The sequence below is a fragment of the Scyliorhinus canicula genome, chromosome 11 (assembly GCF_902713615.1).
Source record: "Scyliorhinus canicula chromosome 11, sScyCan1.1, whole genome shotgun sequence".
NCBI lineage: Eukaryota > Metazoa > Chordata > Chondrichthyes > Carcharhiniformes > Scyliorhinidae > Scyliorhinus > Scyliorhinus canicula.
The window spans coordinates 156434131-156459634 of NC_052156.1; the positions used below are offsets into that span (position 1 = coordinate 156434131).

Here is a 25504-nt window from a genome sequence, read left to right on the forward strand (position 1 = left end):
AGCGTGTGGGTGTATGGGCTAAAGGAGCCAATGTGGTATATATTTCGGCAAGGGAAGTGATGGGACTTTCACTCGAAGTGAGAGCTCTTTGGGGTGTAGGTGGATATGCGGGGTTTGTGTGCTAAAAGGGGATTTCTGGGCAAGGGGAAAAGGGACCCGGACGGGGGCCTCCACGCTGGCCGGTTTAAGCCGACCAGTGAACGGGAGTCAGGTGGGGGGAGGGGCTGCGGCCATCGGAGCCTGGCAGAACAGGGTCCGAGTGGTCTAGCCGGGGTGGAAAGTTGGGGGGGAAGGAACAGTGGTTGGGGGGAGGAGTTTCACAAGAGGCAGTGGACGGGAGGAGTTGGGGGGGGGGGGGGGGGGGGGGGGGTTTACAACTCTTGGGTATCATGCATGGTACTCTTTCAGAGGTTGGACGGCGTTGTGTGTGTGTGTGTGTGTGTGTGTGTGTGTGTGGGGGGGGGGGGGGGGGTTGGAGTGGACTCTATAATGACCATGGGCAGTCCCGGACTCCTTATTTCTTTTTCTCCATTGATTTTTGTTTCCACCATGGGAGGGTTTGTTTTATTGGATGTATATATCGACAGGTGGGCGGTTGTTTGGGGTGGTGGGAGGATGGGATCATTGTTATTGTTAAGGGGATTGATTTTGTATTTGTTACCGTTTACTGTCTGTGGGTGGGGTGTAAACTTTGAAGGAAAATGTAAAAACGGAGAATAAAAACATTTATTAAAAAAAAGAAAAAGGAGGCATTTGTCCGGGCTAGAAGGCTGGGAACAGACGAAGCCTGTGTGGAATATAAGGAAAGTAGGAAGGAACTTCAGCAAGGAGACAGGAGGGCTAGAAGAAGTCACAAAAAGTCATTGGCAAATAGGGTGAAGGAAAAACCCAAGGTTTTTCCACGTACATAAAAAGCAAGAGGGTAGCCAGGGAAAGGGTTGGCCCACTGAGGGTAGGCAAGGGAATCTGTGTGTGGATCCAGAGGAAATGGGCGAGGTACTAAATGAATACTTGGCATCAGTATTCACCAAAGAGAAGGAATGGGTGGATGTTGAGTCTGGAGAAGGGTATGTAGATAGCCTGGGTCACATTGAGATCCAAAAAAGAGGTGTTGGGCGTCTTGAAAAATATTAAGGTAGATAAGTCCCCAGGGCCGGATGGGATCTACCCCAGAATATTGAAGGAGGCCAGAGAGGAAATTGCTGAGGCCTTGACAGAAATCTTTGGATCCTCACTGTCTTCAGGTGATATCCTGGAGGACTGGAGAATAGCCAATGTTGTTCCTTTGTTTCAGAAGGGTAGCAAGGATAATCCAGGGAACTCAGGCCGGTGAGCCTTACGTCAGTGGTAGGGAAATTACTGGAGAGAATTCTTCGAGACAGGATCGACTCCCATTTGGAAGCAAATAGACGTATTAATGAGAAGCAGCATGGTTTTGTGAAGGGGAGGTCGTATCTCACTAACTTGATAGAGTTTTCCGAAGAGGTCACAAAGATAATTGATGCAGGTAGGGCAGTGGATGTTGTCTATATGGACTTCAGTAAGGCCTTTAACAAGGTCCCTCATGGTAGACTGGTACAAAAGGTGAAGTCACACAGGATCAGGGGTGAGCTGGCAAGGTGGATACAGAACTGGCTAGGTCATAGAAGGCAGACAGTAGCAATGGAAGGGTGCTTTTCTAATTGGAGGGCTGTGATGAGTGGTGTTCTGCAGGGATCAGTGCTGGGACCTTCGCTGTTCGTAGTATATATAAATGATTTGGAGGAAAATGTAACTGGTCTGATTAGTAAGTTTGCAGACGACACAAAGGTTGGTGGAATTGCAGATAGCTATGAGAACCGTCAGAGGATACAGCAGGATTTAGATCGTTTGGAGACTTGGGCGGAGAGATGGCAGATGGAGTTTAATTCGGACAAATGTGAGGTAATGCATTTTGGAAGGTCTAATGCAGGTAGGAATATACAGTGAATGGTAGAACCCTCAAGAATATTGAAAGTCAGAGATTTCTAGGTGTACACTTAAAGGTCACTTAAAGAAGCAACACAGGTGGAGAAGGTAGTCAAGTAGGCATACGACATACTTGCCTTCATTGGCCGGGGCATTGAGTATAAGAATTGGCAAGTCATGTTGCACCTTCTATCGGCCACACTTGGAGTATAGTATTCAATTCTGGTCGCCACACTACCAGAAAGATGTGGAGGCTTTAGAGAGAGTGCAGAAGAGATTTACCCGGATGTTGCCTGGTATGGAGGGCATTAGCTATGAGGAGAGGTTGAATAAACTCGGTTTGTTCTCACTGGAACGACGGAGGTTGAGGGGTGACCTGATAGAGGTCTACAAAATTATGAGGGGCATAGACAGAGTGGATAGTCAGAGGCTTTTTCCTAGGGTAGAGGGGTCAATTACTAGGGGGCATAGGTTTAAGGTGCGAGGGGCAAGGTTTATGATTTAAGTTTTTTTTACACAGAGGGTGGTGGGTGCCTGGAACTCGCTGCCGGAGGTGGTGGTGGAAGCAGGGACGATAGTGACATTTAAGGAGCATCTTGACAAATACATGAATAGGTTGAGAATAGAGGGATACGGACCCAGGAAGTGTGGAAGAATTTAGTTTAGACGGGCAGCATGGTCGGCACAGGCTTTGGAGGGCAGAAGGGCCTGTTCCTGTGCTGCACTTTTCTTTGTTCTAACTTTGTTTTTTTTGACCCGAATGGAATTCCAACTGCATATCCTCTCCATCATAAAGATCACCTACTGTGGTATCAGGGATGACATGTGCGCAACTTCATATTCAACTTTCACACTTCATGCCTCCAGAGTTAGTTATTCCGATGTTCTCCCAGATTGCCTTCAAACCTCCGCACTCCTCTAAACTTCAGTTTGCCCAGAACTCAGCTGCCTGTACAACAGTCAGCATCAATTTCTGCTGGTCATTCACCCAAGTCCGTGCTGACTTACACAGGCTGCCTGCTCCAAAATACTTCCAATATTTAACATTTACATCCTAGTGTTGAAATTCCTCCATTACTCTACCTTAGAACATAGAACATAGAACAGTACAGCACAGAACAGGCCCTTCGGCCCTCGATGTTGTGCCGAACAATGATCACCCCACTTAAACCCACGTAACCCAACAATCCCCCCATTAACCTTACACTACGGGCAATTTAGTTATCTTTTCTCTGCCAGCTCCCTCCAATGTGACATGGCTCCCTCAAATCTGTTGTTCTGACTCTGGCCGCTTGTGCACAGTCAGCTACTGGCAGCTGCTCCTTCATTTACTTAAGCCACTCCTAAACTCCTCCGTCTCCCTCTTCAAATGATCCTCAAATTGACATTTTCAAGCAAGCTTCTGGCCACTTTTGCAAATATCTCATTATTTGGGGAGAACATTTCTTTTTTAAGTTTAAAGGCAACGTAGAAGTGCTTGCTGCTGTAAAACCTTGATACTTTTTTTAAAAATTCAAACTTCGCTCTAAATGCAAATCAAATTGAGTGAACGCCACAACACTTGGCAGATTTAGCAACCCACAAGTACAGGTTGTAATAACCCGGGCTCTCCAGATCACACTGTTCCTTCAGCTTGGTACATAGCTTCTTACACAATGTTTGCAACGCAGTGCATCACCAGTTTGGGATGATGCAAGTGTTTTCTCTCAGAGTGCTAGCTAGCCAATTTAACCGCAGAAGCAAAGTAAATGATTAGATTGATGAGATTAGCTGCTCATACTGGATATGGAGGTTTATGGATTTTCGACCCGGGGTGGAGGGAAATAGGGAAACTGAAGCCAGGCTGATTTATCCATTGAGTTGGACCCAGCTGTAATGAGGAAAAAGGACGAGGAACCATACAAACATGCAAATTCGGAGTAGGGCAGTTGAGCCCTCACGCCTGCTCCGCCATTCAATAAAATCATGGCTAATCTGATTGTAATCACTACACATTCCTGTCCACATCCAATAACCTTTCACCCACTTGCTCATCAGCACTCTATCTACTCTGCCTTAAAGGTACGTAAAGGTACGCAAGGTCTCTTCCTTTTGAGGAAGAGAATTCCAGAGTCCATCAACGCAGCCCCGAGGTCTAGATTCTCCCACAAAAGGAAACATATTTTCCACATCCACCCTGTCAAGGCCTCTCAGGGTCTCGTATGTCTCTTCCCGATAACCTGGGTATTAATCCATTAAACCTTCACTGAGCTGCTACCAATGCAATTACATCCTTTCTTAAATGAGACAATACTACACTGCACAAAAGGCTACTGAATAAGATTAGAGCCCATGATGTTAGGGATAGTACATTAGCATGGACAGAGGATTGGCTAACTGATAGAAGCTAAAGTTGGGATGACAGGGGCATTTTCAGGCTAGCAACCGGGAAGAGCGAAGTGCCACACTGAGCATTGCTAGGGCTACCATTATTTACAAGATATATTAATGACTTGGACGCGGGAAGTGAACGTACTCTTGCCAAGATTGTGGATGACACAAAAATAGCTGGGAAGGAAAGTGGTAAGGATAACACAGACTCTACAGAGGGATATAGACAAGTTAATGAAGTTAGCAAAAACTTGGCAGATGGAACATAATGGAGGAAAACTATGAAGTTATGCATTTTGCTCGGAAGAATAAAGGAACTGAATATTATTTAAATGGAGAAAGACTGAAGGAAGCTGCAATACAGGGTCCCTCCTGCATCCATCACAAAAAGGTTGCATGCAAGTTCAGCAGGTAATAGGGAAGACAGATAGAACGTTGGCCTTCATTTCAAAAAGGATGATGTACAAAATAGGGAAGTCATGCTAAAACTACCAAGGAAGTAGTTAACACCTCGAATACTGTGAACAAGGAAAGATATACTGGCATTGGAGGCAATTCAGAGGAGAGTTTGAGTAGGTTGGGCCTGCGCTCAATGAAGTTCAGAAGAATGAAAGGTGACCTTATTGAGACATCTAGGATTCTCAGGGGGCTTCACACCTGACACTTCTTCAAAGAACTCCAGTAAATTGGCTATTATTATTTTCATTTCACAAAACCAGGTTGATTTTGCCTGATGGCACTTACGTAAATCTAAGCTAAATAACTGCTTGAAACATTTTCTCTACAACAGATGTTAAGGTAACTGACCTATAGTTTCCTGCTTTGTCTCATTTCCCCTTTTTGAACAGAGGAGGTACATTAGCTACTTTCCAATGTAATGGAACCTTCCCCAAATCTAGTGAATTTTGGAAAATGAAAACCAACACATCAATAATCTCACTAGCCACTACATAAAAATTTTTTTTAGAATACTCAATTAATTTTTCCAATTAAGGGGCAATTTGGCATGTTCAATCCACCTACCCTGCACATCTTTGGGTTGTGGGGGTGAAACCCACGCAAACACGGGGAGAATGTGCAAATTCCATATGGGCAGTGACCCAGAGCCAGGATCAAACCTGGGACCTCGGCGCCGTGAGGCCGCAGGGCTAACCACTGTGCCGCCCCCTTTGCCACTACTTTTAAGACCATAGGATAAAATCCATCAGGACCTGGGGACTTGTCAAACTGCAAGTACCACTTCCCTGGTGATTGGAATTTTCTTGAGTTCCTCCCTCCCAATTCCGGACATACTGCCATTTATTTTTTCTTTTTAAATATTTTTATTCTCCATTTTCACATTTTTTTCACAATTTACCCCCCATCAACAAACAGTAAACGGTAACGAATACAATGTCAATCCCCTTATCACCAACAACAATCCCATCCTCCCACCAACCCCCAAACAACGACCCACCTGACAATATAAGCATCAAATAAAACTAAACCCCCAAGGTGGAAAAAAAAAGGAAAACAGAAAAAGGAATCAGGAATCGCCTATGTAACCCCTCCCCCCACCTCACTCGCGTTCACTGGCCGGCTTAAACCAGCCAGCGTGAAGGCCCCGCCCCAGTCTCCTTCCCCCTTGCCCGATCCCAGGAAAACCAAGAAATGCCCTTTAACACAACCCCTGCATACACACCCAAGCCCCAAAGAACCATCATTCGAAATTAAAGTCCCATCTCTTCCCGTGTCCATAGGTCGACTCATTTAGTACATACACGCAGTGAAAATAAAGTTACATGAGGCTACATCGGTACACGACCATTTCTCAATTCTGCCACAGTCCTTCTGCCATCGCAAACTCCTCCACTGCTTCCGCCGTTCCAAACTTTGTATATCACCCTCAACTTAGCTGGATATACTATGCCGCACTGCACCTTGCTGATGTACAGTGCCTCCTTCACCCGGCTGAAGGCAGCCTGCCTCCTCGCCAGCTCCACTGTAAAGTCCTGGTGTATGCGTATACCAGCTCCAACCCACTGCACCACCCGCTTCTGCTTTGCTCAGCGCAAAACTTTCTCCTTCACGCTATACCTATGGAAACAGTTACTACTCTTGGCGGCTCACTCACCTTTGGTATAGGCCTCCACTATCTATCTATGTATCTTTACCTGAACAACATTTAATGAAGGAGCTTCAACTGCTTCACTGGGCAAGGAATTCCATAGATTCACAACCCTAAGCTCAGTCCTAAATCTACTTCCCCTTATTTTGAAGCTATGCCCCGTAGTTCTGCTTTCACCCGCCAGTGGAAACAACTTGCCCGCATCTCTCCTATCTATTCCCATCATAATTTTTATGATTCCACCATTAATCCCAGTCCCGCAGAACAGGGGGATCGGCGCGCTCCAACCCAGATATAACCGACAGCAATGCCTGATGGGGATTGTAGTTTCCAGAGTAGGATCGGTTTCCCAGGTCCTTCCAGGTTTTGGGATGCTGGACAAGGGGTCCGGTACCTATATCAGGCTAAAATCATAACAATAGGTAGCGATAAAAGGAAAATACTGCAGTTGAATCGGAAAAAGGACAGAAAATTATGGAAATACTGAGTAGGTCAGGCAGTATTCGTGGAGGAGAAAAACCTGCTCAGCATTTCCACCATTGTCTGTTTCTATTTCCGATAAATCTGCAGCATTTTGTTTTTTACTGCTCAGCTATCAAATTCGACAATGTTATGCACTGTCCCCATCTCCTTTTAATGACGGCAGTGTTCTGTACTATGGCCGTAAGCTTTCATTTTGACTTCTCCATTTTGGCTGTACAGAAACTATGCAGTTCTAAAAATAATAATTATTGCATTGAATGCTGTGCATATCGTTAGCTCAAGTAGTTCGCTCAGGGTGCCATTAACTTGGATTCATGCGGAAGATGGATTTTCTTTCTTTTTCTTAATAAATTTGAGTACCCAATTCATTTTTTCCAATAAAGGGGCAATTTAGCCTGGCCAATCCACCTAGCCTGCACATCTTTTGGGTTGTGGGGGCAAAACCCACGCAAACACAGGGAGAATGTGCAAATTCCACACGGACAGTGACCCTGAGCCGGGATCGAACCTGGGACCTCGGCGCCGTGAGGCAGTGCTAACCCACTGCGCCACCGTGCTGCCCCAGAAGATGGATTTTTTTTTTTAAAAGACAAGAACACCTGGTCACATGCCAGTGTCATTATCAATCACTTTTTAAAATCTGGAACCAGACGTAGGAAATAGAAGTTTGCTCTCTAGTTGGAACTGAACCAGGCATTTGCCTTACATGGGAACCAGCAATGGACAGGTATGATTTACCAGCTTGCTATCTGAGACAGAGCACAGAACCATCTCCATGTCTGAGGAATGCCTAAAGGGATTATCTGACCATATGCTTAGAACCAGAAAAATACATTCAAAGTGCAGATAGGGAACAGATCCTCCTTGCAGAAGCAAAAAGGAGCCATTTTTTGTGCATTTGAGCAAAGCCAGGTGAAAGTCCGTACAGAAATATATTCTTCACAGTGAACATGGAATATAGGATTGCAGAGTCAACCGAGATGCTTAAAATCAAAACTGAGACTTACCTGGGGACTATGGTTATTATTGGAAATTGCAGAGTTGTGAATTGACACAAAAGCATTGCTGCAGCTAACAAAATAGAAATGCCGGTTTCAAGGGACAAAGGGCCTAAAACCTGCTCTTAAATTTCTGAATGTCAAAAGTAAAGGCCATTGACTGGTACAAGTTTATCATCGCAGAACAAAATATTCCAAAAAAATGTATACTGAAGTTGCAACTAGAAAATCTTCAGGTGCACATTCAACTGTGATGAGTTATGGTTGATGTAGATTTCCCCCAATACAGATGCTGTCAAACTCTGGAGTAAGAGCTTTTGCGAAATATATTGAAAGATTCCACACCTTACTGCCCAAAAATATGGTGGCTTAAATAAATACCACTGCCCGATGTTGAGCTTTTCTTTACAATCTTATTGAGTGGCTGTATAGGGTACAGCCAGCAGCAGCTATGACTAGGAAAACATCTCAAATCTGACTTTGGCTGGAGTCAGGAGCACAAGACAACAGCTGAGGCCCAAATGTGCAAGTCACCTATTTTTCCATGGTTACGTCAACAACCCAGTAAATGAAAGTTAATTGCAGATTTGCATTTGTGCATACAAGGGCCAGTCTCAGGGGTTGAGAACACTACACAGACAGCAATAAGTGATACGTGAATATTTATTACTGGTAATTCATAGATTTGTTTTCTTTTAAATCAGCATGTCAAGAATACTATGCAGCTACACTAGAAAACCGAATGCTTGTACCAAAAAAATGCAATCACCATTTTAAAGGTATGACTAAAAACAAGTGGGCAGCTTTGGCAAAGAATCATCGGACTCGAAACGTTAGCTCTTTTCTCTCCCTACAGATGCTGCCAGACCTGCTGAGATTTTCGAGCATGTTCTCTTTTGGGCAAGATATAATCATGACGTGGCTGAAACTAGAACAGGATAATGTGGGACAAAGCTACCATGAGGGACAGGTATGTTGCAATGCCAGATAAAGCACATTGGTCAGGACTACTGCCCAAAATGTTTTCACGTTTGTTTTCTAATTCTCTTGGATGGCTCGAATTCTGAGCTACCTCTCATGCTTGTAAGGATTCAAAATCAGTTCCACATCAATGGAGTTTGTTCACAGTATACAGCAAGTTGAACTACTCAATTTTCTATGCAGGTTGGAGCAATCAACTCTTGCTGAGCAGTTTTAATAAGCTTAGCTTGGTTTGAATGGAATTCAACTCCAACTTGTAGTGATTTTTCTTGTTCAACTTCTTCAGATTTACAGAAGGAAACTTAACGGAATACTATCCAATTGTGATATTCATCACAACATCTAAACCAAGTGGGGGCAAAGAATATTTGCCCCAAAACTAACACTGGGCTAGATTCAAGGGTGAAAATGAGGTCAAGCAGCCTCTTTATCAATGTACCTCCATTTGGAAATCACTTGCCCAAACAACAATGATTTGTACTTGTAGGAAGAACAGAGACAATATAAAACAAAAAGTAAAATTCTAATGGGAGGCAGGAACAGAGGGACGTTGGTATATATGACCACAAATCATTAAAGGTGGCAGGACAGGTTGAAAGAGCAGTTAATAAAGGATACAGTATCTAGGCTTTATTAATAGGGGCAGGAAGTACAAGAGCAAGCTGGTTACATTCAACTAGTTTGTCCTCAGCCAGTGCATTGCGCCCTGTACTGAGTTCCGTCCTTTAAGACGTGAAGGACTATTTTCCTCAGAGAATAGGCGGCCGAGAGGAGATCTGATAGAGGTAATCAAGTTACGAGTCTGGGGTAGATGAGGAGTACTCGTTAAAGGATCGAGAACAAGCAGACAAGATTTAAAGTAACTGGTAAAAGAACCAAAAGCAACATGAGGAAACAAAATTCACACAGCCAGAGGCAAGGTCTGGTATGCGCTGTCTGAAACTGTTGTGGAGCAGATTCAATCGAGACATTCAAAAGGCAATTAGATTGTTATCTAAAAAGGAAGAATGTTCAGGAATATGGGGAGAAGGTAGGGGAATGAAGGTAGGGGAATGAAACTAAGTGAATTGCTCATTCATAGAGCCAGTGGAGGTAGGATAGACTGAATGGCTTTCCTTGTGCGCTGTAACAATTCTGCAAATTAAGATTTTGAAAAATTTATGAACAGATCTCCAAATACTTTTTTTTAAAAGCGAAAGATGAGCCCGGGGGGGGCGAAATGGGGGCAAAATATAATCAATGGAAAATAGTTTAGGCAGACTTCTGAAGGTAAGCAAGATGACAGCCAGGGGCTAGGTGGCTGAATGAGTTCAAACTGTTCTATGGACTTCAATGGAAAGAAAATCAATCACGCTGAAAAGAAATCAGCTGCCGATTTGCTGTGTCAGTTCCATGCTGCTGGTGTAGTCCAATTTCACTGCCTTAACCTGAGGGACTATGCTCAATCAAGGTTCACAACTGTACTATGCCCGGTAGCCAAAGAGGTGGATGGAGTCTGTCCACACTCAAGTGACACAGAGGTGCTGGCAAGCAGCCAGAGAGAGTTGGCTTTGATATTAAACTGAAAGAAACCACAGCCCACCCAGGTGTTAAATGTTACGAGTTCTCAAGTGTACCAATGATGGAATCAGTGCAATCAAAGCCTAATGTCATTTGGCACATGTGCAAGCTGACGCCATGCTTTCAGAATATTTTGCCAAGGGGCAGCATGTAAAGGTGGTCCTGGGCTGGGGGGGAAAGAAACATTGCGGCACAGGTCACTGGGTCAAAATCCTGGAACTCCCATCCTAACAGCACTGTGGGTGTACCTACACCTCAGGGACTGCAGTGGTTCAAGGCTGTAACTCACCACCACCTTCTGAGGGGCAACTGGGGATGGACAATAAATGCTGGCTCAACCAGCAGCACCACATCCCGTAAATTCATTTTTTAAAAATGCATTTACTTCAGTGTTAAGAGGCAAGATTGGAAGCATGACAGAGCAGTGACATGGAAGGGAGACAGCGGAAGTAGCGCAATAAATTGTACCCCACTGAACTGTTGCCCAACATGCATTGGCTTCCGGGAGTGTTGTATAGTTTCCAGACATACAGAATAAATATAAGAGGGACTTTCAAGCAATTGAAGACAAAAAAATTACACACATGAATTAAAACAGCTTACACAACAGATGCTACCATGCCACCTTGCAATTGCACAGCCTGAAAAGATGCCTTTTGGAACCCTTGCAGCCACATGCTGCGTAGGTGGAATAGAAGTGTCGCTCAGAGCACTGCTCACTCAATTTGCTTCAAAAAACGACTATTTTTTTTTGCAAGTCACTTCGAAATAAAACAAATAACAAATTCCAACATATTTACAACCTGTGTTATCCTTAATGTGTATAACCAGCAAGATTACCTCCCTGATGAGTTCTTAGGGAGAGCTATACCTAACTGTCTAAATGAGAATCACAATTTAGAACACATTATTTGCTGCCGTTCTAATAAAGGTAATATTTCAAAAATCCTTGCTCTAAGTTTTCAATCCCATTTTGCCTGGTTTAACAAGTTCAGGCAAGAATTTCTAAATGCTCAGAGAGGTTGTCGTCGAAATGCCCATGGCAACAAAATACTTTGTACTTATAAACATCAATACAATCGCACAAAATGCTTTTAAAACATACCGGAAATTACTAGGCTTGCAGAATTCATCAGTTGGCAGCATCGCGTCTCTGAGATGGAATCAGGTGGCTATGGGTTCAAATCCCATTCCAGGGCTTGAGCACAAAAATGAGGACCGAAATATCAGTGCAGTGCAGTACCGTACCAAGGAAGTGCTGTATTATTGGAGATGCTGATTTCAGATTAGATGTTAAATGTCTGCCCTCTCAGGTGGATGTAAACATTCCCATGGCACTATTTCAAAAGCACTACATAAACACAATTCTGTCTTTTTTTTCATCTGCACACAGAATGGCTACGGCAGCTGTGTCCGCTTTAATGAGGTCAAACGCTGCTGGCAAAGAATACGAAGGTGGCTGGTAAGGTACTAGCCTGGTGAAGAAACAGGAGTAGTAGCTCAGTAACAACAGACTCCAAGCAACTGAGTAGACAGTCAATTAACGACATGTATCCTCAGGGTGACTGACTAATCCAAAAGTAGCACTGAGAATCTGTCTCATTTTCCTTTTTTAATGTTGGTATCCCACACTGGAGGTCAGTGGTGCAGTTCCAGCTGGCTACTGCAGAGAATAAAAGCTCATGGTGTAGGGGCCTATTGCCATGGATTGCAGATTGTATAGCTAACAGGAAGCAATTAGCATACGTGGTCTTTTTCTGTTTGGCAGGATGCCATGAGTGGGGTGCCCCAGGGATCAATGCTGGTGCCGCAACTTTTTACAATTTATATAAATGACTTGGATGAAGGGGCTGAAGGTATGGTTGCTAAATTTGCTGGCGACACAATGATCGGTAGGGGAGTAAATCGTGAAGAGGAATCAAGGAGGTTGCACAGGGACATAGATAAGTAAAAACTGGAAAATGGAGCTTAATGTGGCGTATGTGAAATCATCCATTTTGGCAGGAAGAGTAAAAGAGTTTATTATCAAAATGGTGAGAGATTGCAGAGCTCGAAGGTGCAGAGGGATCTGGGTGTCCTACTGCATGAATCACAAAAGGCTGGTATATAGGTACTGCAATTAAGCAGGAAAGCTAATAGAATGTTATCATTTATTGAAGGGAACTGATTATAAAAGTAGTGGGGTTATGCTTCAGTTATACAGGGTATTGGTGAGACCACAGCTGGAGTGTTGTCTATAGTATTAGTCTCTATTTAAGCAAAGATGTAAATGTGTTTGAAGCAGTTCAGAGAAGATTTACTCAACTAAAATAGGAATGGACGGATTGTCTTATGAGGAAAGGTTGGCGAGGTTAGGTTTGTGTCCACTGGTCTGGAACAGTAAGAGGCAACTGAATCAAAACCTTTAAGATCCTGAGGGGCATTAACAGGGTGGGTGTGGAAAGGGTGCTTCCTCTTGTCGGAGAATCTAGAACTGTTTAAAAATAAAGTGTCACTCATTTAAGACCGGAGATGAGGAGAATTTTCTTTTGAGGGTTGAGAGTATCTGGAACTCTTTCTCAAAAGGCAGTGGCAGTAGAATCTTTGAATATTTTTAAGGTAGAGCCAGATTGATTCTTGATTGAGATGGGGGTGAAAGGTAATTGGGCTAGGCAGCAATGTGGGATTGAGGCTCCAATCAGATCAGCGCCGGCCCTAGGGTTGCTGGCGCCCCGGGCAAGCTGAACTTCGGCGCCCTTTGGGGGGGGACCCGAGGGGGGTGCGGACCCGAGGGGGGGCGGGCGGACCCGAGGGGGGGCGGGCGGACCCGAGGGGGGGGGGCGGACCCGAGGGGGGGGGGGGGGGGGGGGGGGGGGGCGGACCGGGGTGGGGGGCCGCCCTGGGGGAGGGCGGCCACCGCAGGGGAGGGCAGCCACCGCGCATGTGCTGGTTGGCACCAGCCCAACTGCGCATGCGCGGGACCCGAGTCTCTGGCGCCCCCTAGCACATGGCGCCCCGGGCGACTGCCCGAGTTGCCGGTGCCTTGGGCCGGCCCTGAATCAGATCAGCCTTGAGCTTATTGAATGGCAGAGCAGGCTCAAGGGATCAAGTGGTCTACATCCAGGCATCACTTAGGTTCCAAGGCTAAGAGCAGTGAAAGCAACTAAGCTACTTTAGTGCATATCAACTGCAGGCAAGAGCAAAACTTTGGCTGCAGTTATAAACACAAATCGCCTTGTTCCTGAAGCAGCAAAAAGCCATTTTTCTACGGCTTTCACACAGTGATGCCAGGGTCTTGGCAGCCCCATTTCGGCTTGGTAGAAATCTTCAGCAGTAACAGTAGAACTGGGAGGGAAATGTATTATCAACACAAAACAAGTGCTGTAAATCAAAATCTTCAAGGTTTTTCAGAAAAGGTGACACTGTGGTTCGATCATAAGTATTCAGTGATATCCTGTCTTTAGTGAATGGATACCAATGAATAATAATTTAGTTTGTTTTGTGGATCAAGTAACATTAGGCGACACGGTGGTGCAGTGGTTAGCACTGCTGCCTCCCAGCGCCAAGGAACTGGGTTTGATTCCCACCTTGGATGACTGTGTGGAGTTTGCGCATTCTCCCCATGTCTGCGTGGGTTTCCTCCAGGTGTTCCTGTTTCCTCCACAGTCAAAGATGTGCAGGTTAAGTGGATTGGACAAGCTTATTGGCCCTTTGGGTGAGGTTACAGGGCTGGGGATTGGGCCCATGTAGGGTGGTCTTTCAATGGGTCAGGGCAGACTCGATAGGCCCCTTTGTACTGTAGGGATTCTATGATTTAATATTTTTTGAAGTTGTTAAGGATAGTAACAACATTAATTATGACGTTTATTAAGTCTCTTACAGTAAATAAAGGACCCTATCAACTCTGAAAACAAGGCGGAGCTAATGACTTCCTTTGAATAAAATTAAACATAGAGAACAACAGATTTGCACAAGTGCAAAAAGTGATTATGTGGCCTCATTCACATAACTATGAGAAGTGTTATTAGTGCAAGTTATTAACAGGGAAAATTGCAAATTACAATTTTCTCCGGTGCTCCGGTTTCCTCCCACAGTGCAAAGATGTGCAGGTTAGGTGGATTGGCCATGATAAATTGCCCTTTGTGACCAAAAAGGTTAGGAGGGATTATTGGATTACGGGGATAGGGTAGAAGTGAGGGCTTAAGTGGGTCGGTGCAGAACGTTCGGTGGCTTGAACGGCCTCCTTCTGCACTGCATGTTCTATGTTCTTTATCTTTGCAGTTCTTGATACCCACTCAATGTGTCACTGAGGCACATCTGGTCATACAATCAGGAAGGTTTCAAGTTGAGGTCGACTCCAGGGCTTGATTGTGTAATCTAGAACACTTCACAGCAATGAGGATGTGCAGTACTGTCAAAGATACCATCCTTTGCATAAGACATTTAATCAAGGAATAATTTGCTGGTTTAAGTAGATGCTAAAGACCTCATTGCACAATTAGAAGTGTGACAATTTTTCCCAGTGTTCTGGTCCCAGCTCCACACATTTTCCATTTTGCTACATGGTTGAATTTTGTTAGTGTGTAAAGTGTCACTTATTTCACTTGACAAACTGCCATTGCATTTCAAAGTAATCCATTGAATGCAATGATCTGGGACCTACGGTTGTGATAAGGGGCCTACATAATGTAAAATTCTTTAATTAGCAACTAGGCAATTCTGTTCCAGTTACAACTGGTCCTGAAAAAAGTGCCAACATATCAAACGCCTGCTCTGTGAGCAGTCTTTTAACAATGCTAGAAATCCTGCCTCCTCTAAGTTTGGACTGCCAGTGACTCCTGTCCTGCTCTGAATGTCTGCTGATCATCGAGGAATTTGCAATAAACACAACTCTGCACCGTCCCCATCCAGAGAACAAAAATAAACACACTGCAAAGAAATCCATGCAAGTCGCTCAAGTTTGTCTTGTATGAAACGTTCTTCATTCCTTTCATAAAAATGAGTCCACTTATAAAATTCAAAACAATCCACTAGTGGTGGAAATCTTTTGGACCACAAATCTGATGTAATCTATTCCTCCAATGCGTGCTACACTTACCATTGATCAGACTTCAAATTACTCCTGTATTATTCCCAAAATGTTATTTTCTGAAATAAATCCCTCAAGTACTGTGAGCTTGTAACAGTAGCTGGACCTATTCATCAAAGTGGTTTAATAATTTTGGGGAACTTGGCAGGTCATCTGGGATGTGCATCTTTTGAGTATTGGGTTAGGTGCCTTAAAAGTGTTGCCTGCTCCTCGTGCACACCGCTTCACTAGCGAGACTTTCTGAAGCTAGCCACTCGGAAGACCCAAATCCTAACCAGGTCTTCCCAATTGCTGCCCTCTGGCCGTTTACGCTGGCACCTGAAAGATTGTGGTACACGAGGTCTTTGGGCCTGTCGTACTAGCATACGTTGCAAGCAACATCAAAGCATCTTTTAGCATAGAAGCACTGTTTTGGGCACTTCACAGGGGAGACACTGACGTTGCACTATTGAAAAGTTAGATGTGGGTAAGATTTCAAGGGGCATTTGAAAGTCTGAGAAGAGGCAAAGTGAAAGGCAGGGTGAGGCAAGGTTGATGGCTGAAGGCTCTTTACACAAGGGTTTAGTCAGCATCTGAAAGACTGATGTATTGAAGCCAGCCAGCTTTTAGTGTGGAACAGCTGGACAAGTGTTGTGCATTTCTTTGCAGCATAACAGCCAGATCAGAACATTAGCTCTTTGTCCCATTTTCAAAACTGCAAATGACTCTCATCTCAGTCTGTAAATGAGGAAATGGCTCAGAGTTGTTTATTTACATCGCCAGACAAGAACAGCAAAGATTCGTAGAGAAACATCAGCAGTCTGTGTCATACAATCTTTCCATTCATTTTCTAACAGCAGTCATTGTTTCTTCATGCCACCAGTACTCAAGGGAACCTTACATAATGCAAGGGCAGAACATGACATTTAGGTCAAATACAATCAGAATGTTAAGGGAATTGTTTTGTCCTGTTTTAGTGATAAGCACATCCAAGTGTTTAGTACATCACACTGGTACCAATCCTCCTTTCCCTTTTCACTCTTCTAAATCCAGGTTCCAATGGATGACCCAAGGCAACTATATAGAGCTAGATTTGCTGTTTATCAGAACCGTAATGTTCTGTCCCAAGAGTATTGTGTGCAGCTGTGGTGTCTTTATCAGAGGAAGGATGTTCTTGCTATGGAGGGAGTGCAGCGAATGTTCACCAGGCTAATTCCTGGGATGGCAGGACTATCATATGAGGAGAGACTAAGTCAGTTACGATGATATTTGGCGTTTAGAAGAGTGAGGGGGAATCTCATAGAAATTTATAAAATTCTAACAGGATTAGACAAGGTAGATTCAGAAAGAATGTTCCCGATGGTGGGGGAGTTCAGAACCAGGGGTCATAATTTGAGGATAAGCGATAAGCCTTTTAGGACTGAGGTGAGAAGAAATGTATTCCCACAGAGAGTGGTGGATCTGTGGAATTCACTACCACAGAAAGTAGTTGAAGGAATTAGAGGGAAATGTAGGGGGGAGGGCAGGAGCAGGAGGCGGGTTAGGGTACTGAACTTGATAATGAGCCATGACCATAAGAGTGGTGGAGCAGGCTCGAAGGGCCTATGCCTGCTTCTATCTTCTACGTTTCTATGTTTCTATGTTAAGAGTAAGGTTAAATAGCAAATTAATTTTACAGAAGAGACACCAAACCAAGAATACAGATCTAATTATGTGCAAACTTAAGTACTGACGAGAAAAAAGACATGCTGTCAGTTTTTCATCTTGCATTTATTACGGTACCTCAAGAACTTTACAACAGTAATGGGGGGGGGGGGGGGGGGGGGGAGAGAGAGGAGAGAGAGAGAGAGAGAGAGAGAGAGAGAGAGAGAGAGAGGGGGGGGGGGAGAGACAGAGAGACAGAGAGAGAGAGAGAGAGAGAGAGAGAGAGAGAGAGAGAAACAGTTTATACTACATGTGATGAGTGTGCTAATTGGTTGGCAAGTAGACTCTGATTGGTGGAGGCATTACCACAGAGAATGTAGCATGGAACAGTCAACTGTCCAGCTTAGTTCAAATTTAAATCGGGCAGGTTAAGCCAGGCTGGACAAGGCATTGTGCTGGGGAAAGAACCAGGAAATGATCAGATCCCAAGCTTCTGTTTAGTTTCAAAAAATTCAAAGTGTACACTTGTGCCTTCAATCTGCAAGGGACAGGGCCCTGTGTGCTCCCTGTGGCTCCCAGCATTCATGAGTAAGCTGCACTGTAAGCCTAACTGAATCTTAAGTTGGTTTTCAGTGCAAGTCTCAGCACCATCAGGATTGTTTAATTCCAGAATCACATCGAATACTGGACACGGTTTTGAGTGTTGGAAGCACAGACAGGTTGGGTACAGTCAATACCTTGCCTATTGTGAACAGCCGAAAAGATGTGCTGTTTGATACAATCCAATCATCAGGATGTACAGCGTGGCATCACAAAGGCATTGTAATTCATATCCCAAATTGCTCATTTGTGATAGGCAGCTAGACAGCATCACGATGTTGGTGGAGAATACCCACTCGTGTTGCTACTGTACAGTAACAAGGTGCAATGGCTGTCTCCACCTGTTGCTCAAATTTTGAGACACACCTTACCTTTCTAGGGTACTCAGAGGTAGATGGTGCACTCTTCAGGACCTAAAGTGGCAGCCTTCGGCCCAATTCAGGAGTTTGCGCGATATGCAGCAATCTGTTGTGTACCACCAAGTGACTTTTTGTAAGCAAAAAACACACAAACCGACTAAACTGTTCGACCTTCAGAGCATTACAGTTGCCACAAAAGGACAGCGCAACAGCTGCTCACAGTATTACCCTACTTGCACACGTGCTAGTTCAATCCCTAAAACAAAACCAAGAACTGGAAGAGCACTAAAATTGGGTTTACCACATCAAAAACAAAGGGAGGAGAAAAAATAGCAAGCATATGCATGCGGCGAAGCAATTCCTCAAGAAAAGATTTACACAGGTGGGCAGTGAACATCAGCAGCCGTGTATTTGACCCCTTCCAAGGGCAGCATTCACTGTCCAATCTCACAAATGAAGAATGAGATACTTGGCTGAGGTACAACATAGATGGTCAACACTTCTCAGCCTTAACCTACAATGAGTTACAAAAGGGGAAATGCACAAGGTAGAAGTAGTAGCTTCTTGAAGATGCTGCCTTCAGGTAGATCTAGCACTGCTCACCAATTACCTGGAAAAAAACAAAACCGTTTCTCATCTTCTTGAGATTAGCACCACATTCTATTGGATGCAGAGGGCTAAATGAAAAGAAACACCATGCCCCAGCTCACAAATTTAAACAGGAGTCCGAATATCAAGACAAAGTGGAGCCTGTGTGTTTTGAAAAACATTCAGTTAAATATAAATCAGTCATGGCCAAGGGACCCATGAGTCACATCATTTAGCTTTATTGCTCTTCCCTCTGACCTAAAGTGCCTTCACTCCCACCACAGTCAAGTTACTATTGATGTCAGCAACTCAGAATAAATGCTTCAAGATTAACCACGAGTGACAATGCTTTTTAAAGTCAAGACCAAGAGAAACGAAACATTGTTAAATGACCCAATTATAGTACACTTTCCCCCCTCCGCCCTACATTTTACTGTCCAATGGATCGGCCGCACCTTCCTCAGATTGGAGTGATGCAGTTACATGGTGAAGTGGCAATTTAGTGCTTAAAAAGTGAATAATCAGATAATTCAAGTTAAGAGTGTAGCTACCTGGGGTGGCCACTTCCCGATTCCAAAATGAAGGCCCGCAAAGAATACAGGGAAAATTGGCCAGCCAAAGGAAAACAAGCAGGTGCAAGGTTTCCTGTGTATTAAGACTTGCAGAACCCAGACAGAACCAAAACCAATAGCCATCTACATACTAATGATCAATCCCCAGGAACAATTAGAAACATTGAAGCGATCGGGACCAAGACAGACTCCCCGGCGCCAGCGGGAGCCAGGACACATAGGAACCGCCCAGCGATCAGGGAACAGCTCCAGTATTGGAGAAATCGATAGAACCGATTGGGACATGGTCCAAGTAATTGGGACCAGGTCCGGGGTCCGCCCACAAGGGCGCGAAACCCCTGGGGACTATAGAGTCCCCAAGTTCAGTTCGCTCTCTTGGCAGTTCTCTCTTGGCAGCTCTCAAAGAACTCTTGACAGTGACTCTCAGCGAGAAGAGACCTGCCTAGCAGCTGCACCAACCAAGTAAGTCTCCAGTCAACGCACGCTACGAGATAGGCGCTCCTAGCTACTATTCCATACCAGCTTGAAGCCTGCAGACTCCGAACCGGACAAAGTCCATTGTTACTCTGACCTGGTGGGCTATTCGAAAGCTAAGTATAGGCCTTTAGTTGTAGTGATAGTCTAGTAAGTAGAGTTTTACGCATGAGTAGTGATTGACTGTGTGTATAATAAATGTGTTTTGATTTGAAACTTACTAACTGGTGTATTGAGTTATTGATCAGCACTTGGCTTTGAACCTCGTGGCGGTATCAGAAAGATACCTGGCGACTCTAGAGCAAAGGTTATTAAACAGAGCAATTAAGTAAAAGCAACACCTAGCAACAAGAGGTACGTTGATTGATGGTGCGCGTCTTTTATTTGTTTGCAATAAATGTTGCAACTTGAAGTCCAGCGATAATATCGGCAATTTACGCAGTATAGCTGTATCCCAGCTCATGGCTAATTACAACAACCTAAACGAACACAATTCTCAGTTTATAAATTTTTAGTTCGTGAAATCAAAGTGGCAACACAATTTATTCAGAAATGTGTAGGATTCAGACTCCTGTCTTACCCATACCAGAGTCCTTCTTTGTGCCATCAGATATTATTTCCACGTGATCACTGTCCACGTCATAACTGAAGAAGTCATTCAGATAAGTCTTTGACCTCTGCCCACCAAATACGTAAAGGCACCGATTTTTCTGAAACAGAAAAAAATACTCGTTTTTGCATAACGATCATAGTGGGAAACGCCACATCTCATGTGCACATACCTTTCAAGGAAGGGGGCTAAAAGAAAAAGAAAAAAAAGAGGACCCAGCTGCTTGTCAAAAGCTACAGAAAAACATTACATACTTGTACAAATCTAAAACAGCACATGGTGGAAATGGTTCTGGAATTGATGACAATTCAATCCAAGACATGAGGGGGAACACAACAAAACACAAATGCCCACCCAAGTAGGTATAAATCAAGCCCCACAGCTTCAAACGTACACAAAATGCACTCAATACAAATCACCCACCCTCAGCGTTTCCACAAACGGTAGACACAATCTCAGCAGTACTGCAGAGTTTGACAAACAGAAGTCGCCCCAGTTCGGTTCCTCTTTCATAAAACCAATTTACAAACAAATATTTCAGCACAAAAGACCTCACGATATTGCTATTCAATTACCTCTAAATGTTCGAACATTATACAGAATTATACAGATTTCTCATTAAATGCTGGTTAGAAAGAGACTGCTGTTCAATTCACAGGCAAAACCTTTTTAACTAAAGTGTTTTGAGAAATGCTGCTGGTCTGTTCACAGTCAAATATTTAACAGAGTTTCCCCAGAAACTAATCTGTGCACAGACAGATCTTTAACTGAACTGTTTTGAGAGCACAATTTTTTGTCTGTCCATATCCCAATCCAAAATTAAACAAACTCCAGAAACTGCTTTAGCCCCTGGCTCCTCACATTAGCATCTTACTAAGCTGACACACTGTCTCTAATTATCTACCCTCCAGAGGACCCTCTTTTCTTTTCTGAAAAATATTTTTATTCTCCATTTTCACATTTGTTTCAGAATTTACCCCCCACCAACAGTAAACGGTAACAAATACAATGTAAACCCCCTACCAACAACACCTATCCCATCCTTGCACCCACCCCCAAACAACGACCCACCTGACAATATAAGCATCAAATAAAACTAAACCTGCGGAGGAAAAAAGAAAAAGGAATCAGGAATCGCCCCTGGTCACCGTTGACACATATAGTCCACCTCCGAACCCCTCCCCTAATATTCAATGCCATCCAATCCCCGAAAGAGTACCGTGAATGACACCCATTAATTGTGGACACCCCCCACCCAGACTCCCCCCCCCTCCACTTCCTCTTGTAAACTCCTCCCCCCCAACCCCAGTTCCTTCCCCCAACTTTTCACCCCGGCTAGACTCACCAAAACCTGTTCCATCAGGCTCTGATGGCCGCAGCCCCTCCCACCACCTCACTCCCGTTCACTGGCCGGCTTAAACCAGCCAGCATGGAGGCTCCCGCCCAGGTCTCCTTCCCCCTTGCCCGGTCCCAGGAAAACCAAGAAATCCCCTTTAGCACACAACCCCCGCATACACACCCAAGCCCCAAAGAACCATCATTGCCAATGAAAGTTCCATCTCTTCCCTTGTCCAAATATATACACCGTCGACTCATTTAGTACAGACACCAACACGCAGTGAAAAAATAAAGTGACATGAGGCTAAATTGGTACACGACCCACTCCTCAATTCTGCCACAGTCCTTCTGCCTTCGCAAACTCCTCCGCCACTTCCGCTGTCCCAAAATAAAAGTCTTTGGATTTGTAGGTCACCCTCAACTTAGCTGGATAGAATATGCCGCACTGCACCTTGCTGATGTACAGTTCCTTCTTCACCCGGCTGAAGGCCGCCCGTCTCCTCGCCAGCTCCACCGTAAAGTCCAGTATAAGCGTATACCAGCTCCAGCCCACTGCACCACCACTTCTGCTTTACCCAGCACAGGACCTTCTCCTTCATGCTGTATCTACGGAAACAGTTACTACTCTTGGCAGCTCACCCGCCTTTGGTATAGGCCTCCACGACTGATGAGCTCGATCCATTTCGTATCGAGAGGGATCGTCCCCCTCCCCCAATAGCTCCGCCAACATCGTGGCAAAATACTCCGTCAGCCTCGGGTCTTCCACCCCTTCAGGCAGACCCACGATGCTCAGATCCTGCCGGCTGGATCGGTTTCCACGTCTTCCATTTTGGCTCGCAGACCCTTGTTGGTCTCCATCACCTTCCGCAACTCCTTCCCCATCAAGGGGAGTTGATTACTGTGCTGCGATAATACTTCTTCCACTTCCTTCAGTGTCTCACCTTGCTCGCACATCTCCGTCGCTGCGCCTGATACCGCCGCCCTCACGGGGCAAACGCATCCTCCACCAGCACTTTCAATACCGCCCCCGTCACCGTAAGTCCCCCTCCAGAGGACCCTCTTAACATAAACAAAATTTCATTCGTCCAACTTTAGCAAACAATACCCCTGGCTGGAATGAATTAGGATTTTACTTTTACGATTATTTAATTGCACCAGTCTCCAAAAACCTTTCCAACCAGGATTTCTGAAAACATGACTACAGCAGTCATTCACACACTCACCCGGGCTTTTAACCCTTACTGCACCAAATACATATAATACAACATATATCTGAAATTCCTACATTCATCACAGTGCTGGTTTATCTTGATCTCACATCTGCATTAAGATCTGAAACAATAAATACAAAACATAAAGATTGCGGCGGATGTGAGAAATTTTCATATTTCAAAGTTCGTATTTAGTGTTTTTGCTGTGATTGAAAAGGGAGAGAATCATTGATTTTTGCAGGGGCAATGTCACCTTTTGTAACAAGTGTGGTGGGCTTTTGGATTGCAGATGGCATAGTTAATGGGAGGGACCAGGTTTGTCAGTTGCTTCTGAAATACCAATCTGGACAGACAGGGTTCAGTTTGGTTCCCTCTCCCAAAGACTGTCTCAAGACAAGCAAATAAAACCGGATTGTTAAAATTATTCACTAGTGGTATTTTAATAAATATATATGTATATAATATATATATGGGTTTGCTTAATTGGAAAATATATATCTGTATAGAGCAAGGGTTAGAAAAGAAGTAAAATGTTTTAACGGTTAAATGGAAGCTATTCCTTTGTTGATATCATGTTTAATTCTGTGTTTAAAGTGTGTTTTACCATCAATGTTGTCTGGCCAGTATTATGCGCTTATCACCACATTTTTACAAAGTGAAAAGTTGGGTTCTACTTCAGAATACAAAGATTGAGGTTCTAGTCAAGTCCAAACAATAGACCAATTTTCGTTTTCACATTTTCTCACTGTATGAACATAGAAAAAACATAGAAAAATACAACACAGAGCAGGCCCTTCGGCCCACGATGTTGTGCCAAACCTTTGTCCTAGATTAATCATAGATTATTATAGAATTTGTGCTGCACTTATTACACTTCTCCGGCTGCTTTAAGTTGGCAGTAGGTTGTCTCTTTGAACAGCAAAGTGGTGTTGGTAAGATTAAAATTCTAGTATTTTGACCCAGCAATGAAGGAATGGCTAGCTCTGTAAGTCTAAGTCAGGATGGTGTGTGGACTTGGAGGGAAGCATTATTGCTCTTATCCTTCACGTGCTGGAAGTCACAAAAGGAGAGCTGTTACTGCAGCAACTAAGCAACTTGTCACTGCGCATCCTTCAGATGAACTCTGACGAGTGCCAAGGCAGCGGATGTGGAGTTCAATGGCAACAATTAAGGGCACTGGTGTGTCCTGATGGTGCTCAATGCGCAGACATATTCAGCATTCCCAAGCTAACGATCTACAAATTATCTTCAAGTCACCAGACGAATTTCAATCTGGACCTAGGCAGGCAAGTATTTTACAATGCTCCTGATTTGACTTGAGAGAACAAAGGGATGTGGCAAGTAGTCAGGTGGTGAGCCACTCGTGGCAGAGAACCTCACTACCCTGTCCTTTTAGCCATGGTATTGACATGACTACTTCAATTAAGTTGTTGGTCAATGATTATGTCCAAGATGTCAATATTGGGCATCTTAATTGTAGAGGCACCATTGAAATTCAGGGAGTTGACTGGGACATTAAAGTTTGAAATGGTTACTGTCTGGGACTTGGGTGATGTAAATGTTCCCTGCCATTTTCTTAGGTATTGCTTCAGTATTTAAAAATTTGAGAATGGAGCTGAAAGCCGGACATCGTCAACAAAGAACCATTCCCAAACTGAAGTACAAAGGGAGCACCATTGATGAAGAAACTGTAAAATGGCCGTGTCAGAGACAGTCTCTCCAGGAACTCAAAACACTGATAATCTGGAACTGTGAAGACTGGCACCTGAAATCATCGAATCCTTTTTTAGATCACAGGAAGCACCCTGCAGCATGCTCAGTGCAAATGCAAACCATTTCACTGATACAATACACCTGATTAACAACATCCCATACTCCTCAATTGCATTGCAAGAATAAAACACGAGAGCTTCCAGACACCATGCAAAAGAAAAATGAATGAAACCTCACTGAGCTGGGAAAAGTGTACGGGAAGGGTGGTGAACATATTGGCAGAAATTGCAAGTACAGAAAATCATGCAGCTTGCTTTATTGTATAATATGTTTTTGACATTTTACAATGAAAATAAGTTAGAAACGGTTATCGAATATCCAGGATCTCGGGTTTCTCCGTTTTCGCAGCCTACATTCTGCTCTTCGTAGACACCAAGAGGGGAATAGTCGAAGTAAAGAGTGAAAATGCCAATTACTTTCTGCCGTTTTCACACGATTAATGCATTTGTTCGTGGCATTATGTAATTTTTGTCAAATCCCATGAATTATTCGTAAGAAATAGAATTCATATTAATTTACAATCTGAAGATACTAAAATACTGTAATCCACTCTGACAAATGTACATATTTTTGTTGGTCACTTCAAACGAACAGCAAATCTTCAAACAACATGTTAGTTCATATGGCGGTTGGCCTCTGATCCCTTGTGATAAAATGTCACTGCAAAGCACAGTGTTCAACACAGATGATGCATGTTTACAGTAACAGTCCTGGGGAATTCAATATGTAAAAGTTCCCATAGCATTGCAATCTAACACTTTTTTTCCACAACCTTCCGAGACTGGCAACACCAAGAAGGATGTACCAACATGAAAGTCACAATGAGTTTCCCAAAAACACAA

At 44.0% G+C, this 25504-nt stretch overlaps 1 protein-coding gene across 5 annotated transcripts in view; it reads right to left on the bottom strand.

Moving 5' to 3' along the window:
- Positions 1-25504, bottom strand: part of mkln1 (muskelin 1, intracellular mediator containing kelch motifs) — a 162830-nt gene that overhangs the window by 35405 nt on the left and 101921 nt on the right. For 4 of the 5 annotated variants that reach the window (XM_038811816.1, XM_038811819.1, XM_038811821.1 and 1 more), the window contains one exon: positions 20311-20440. In XM_038811816.1, coding sequence (XP_038667744.1) covers positions 20311-20440 — 130 coding nt within the window. The remainder of the gene's footprint in view (positions 1-20310; positions 20441-25504) is intronic. The other variant, XM_038811817.1, reaches the window with a different exon arrangement.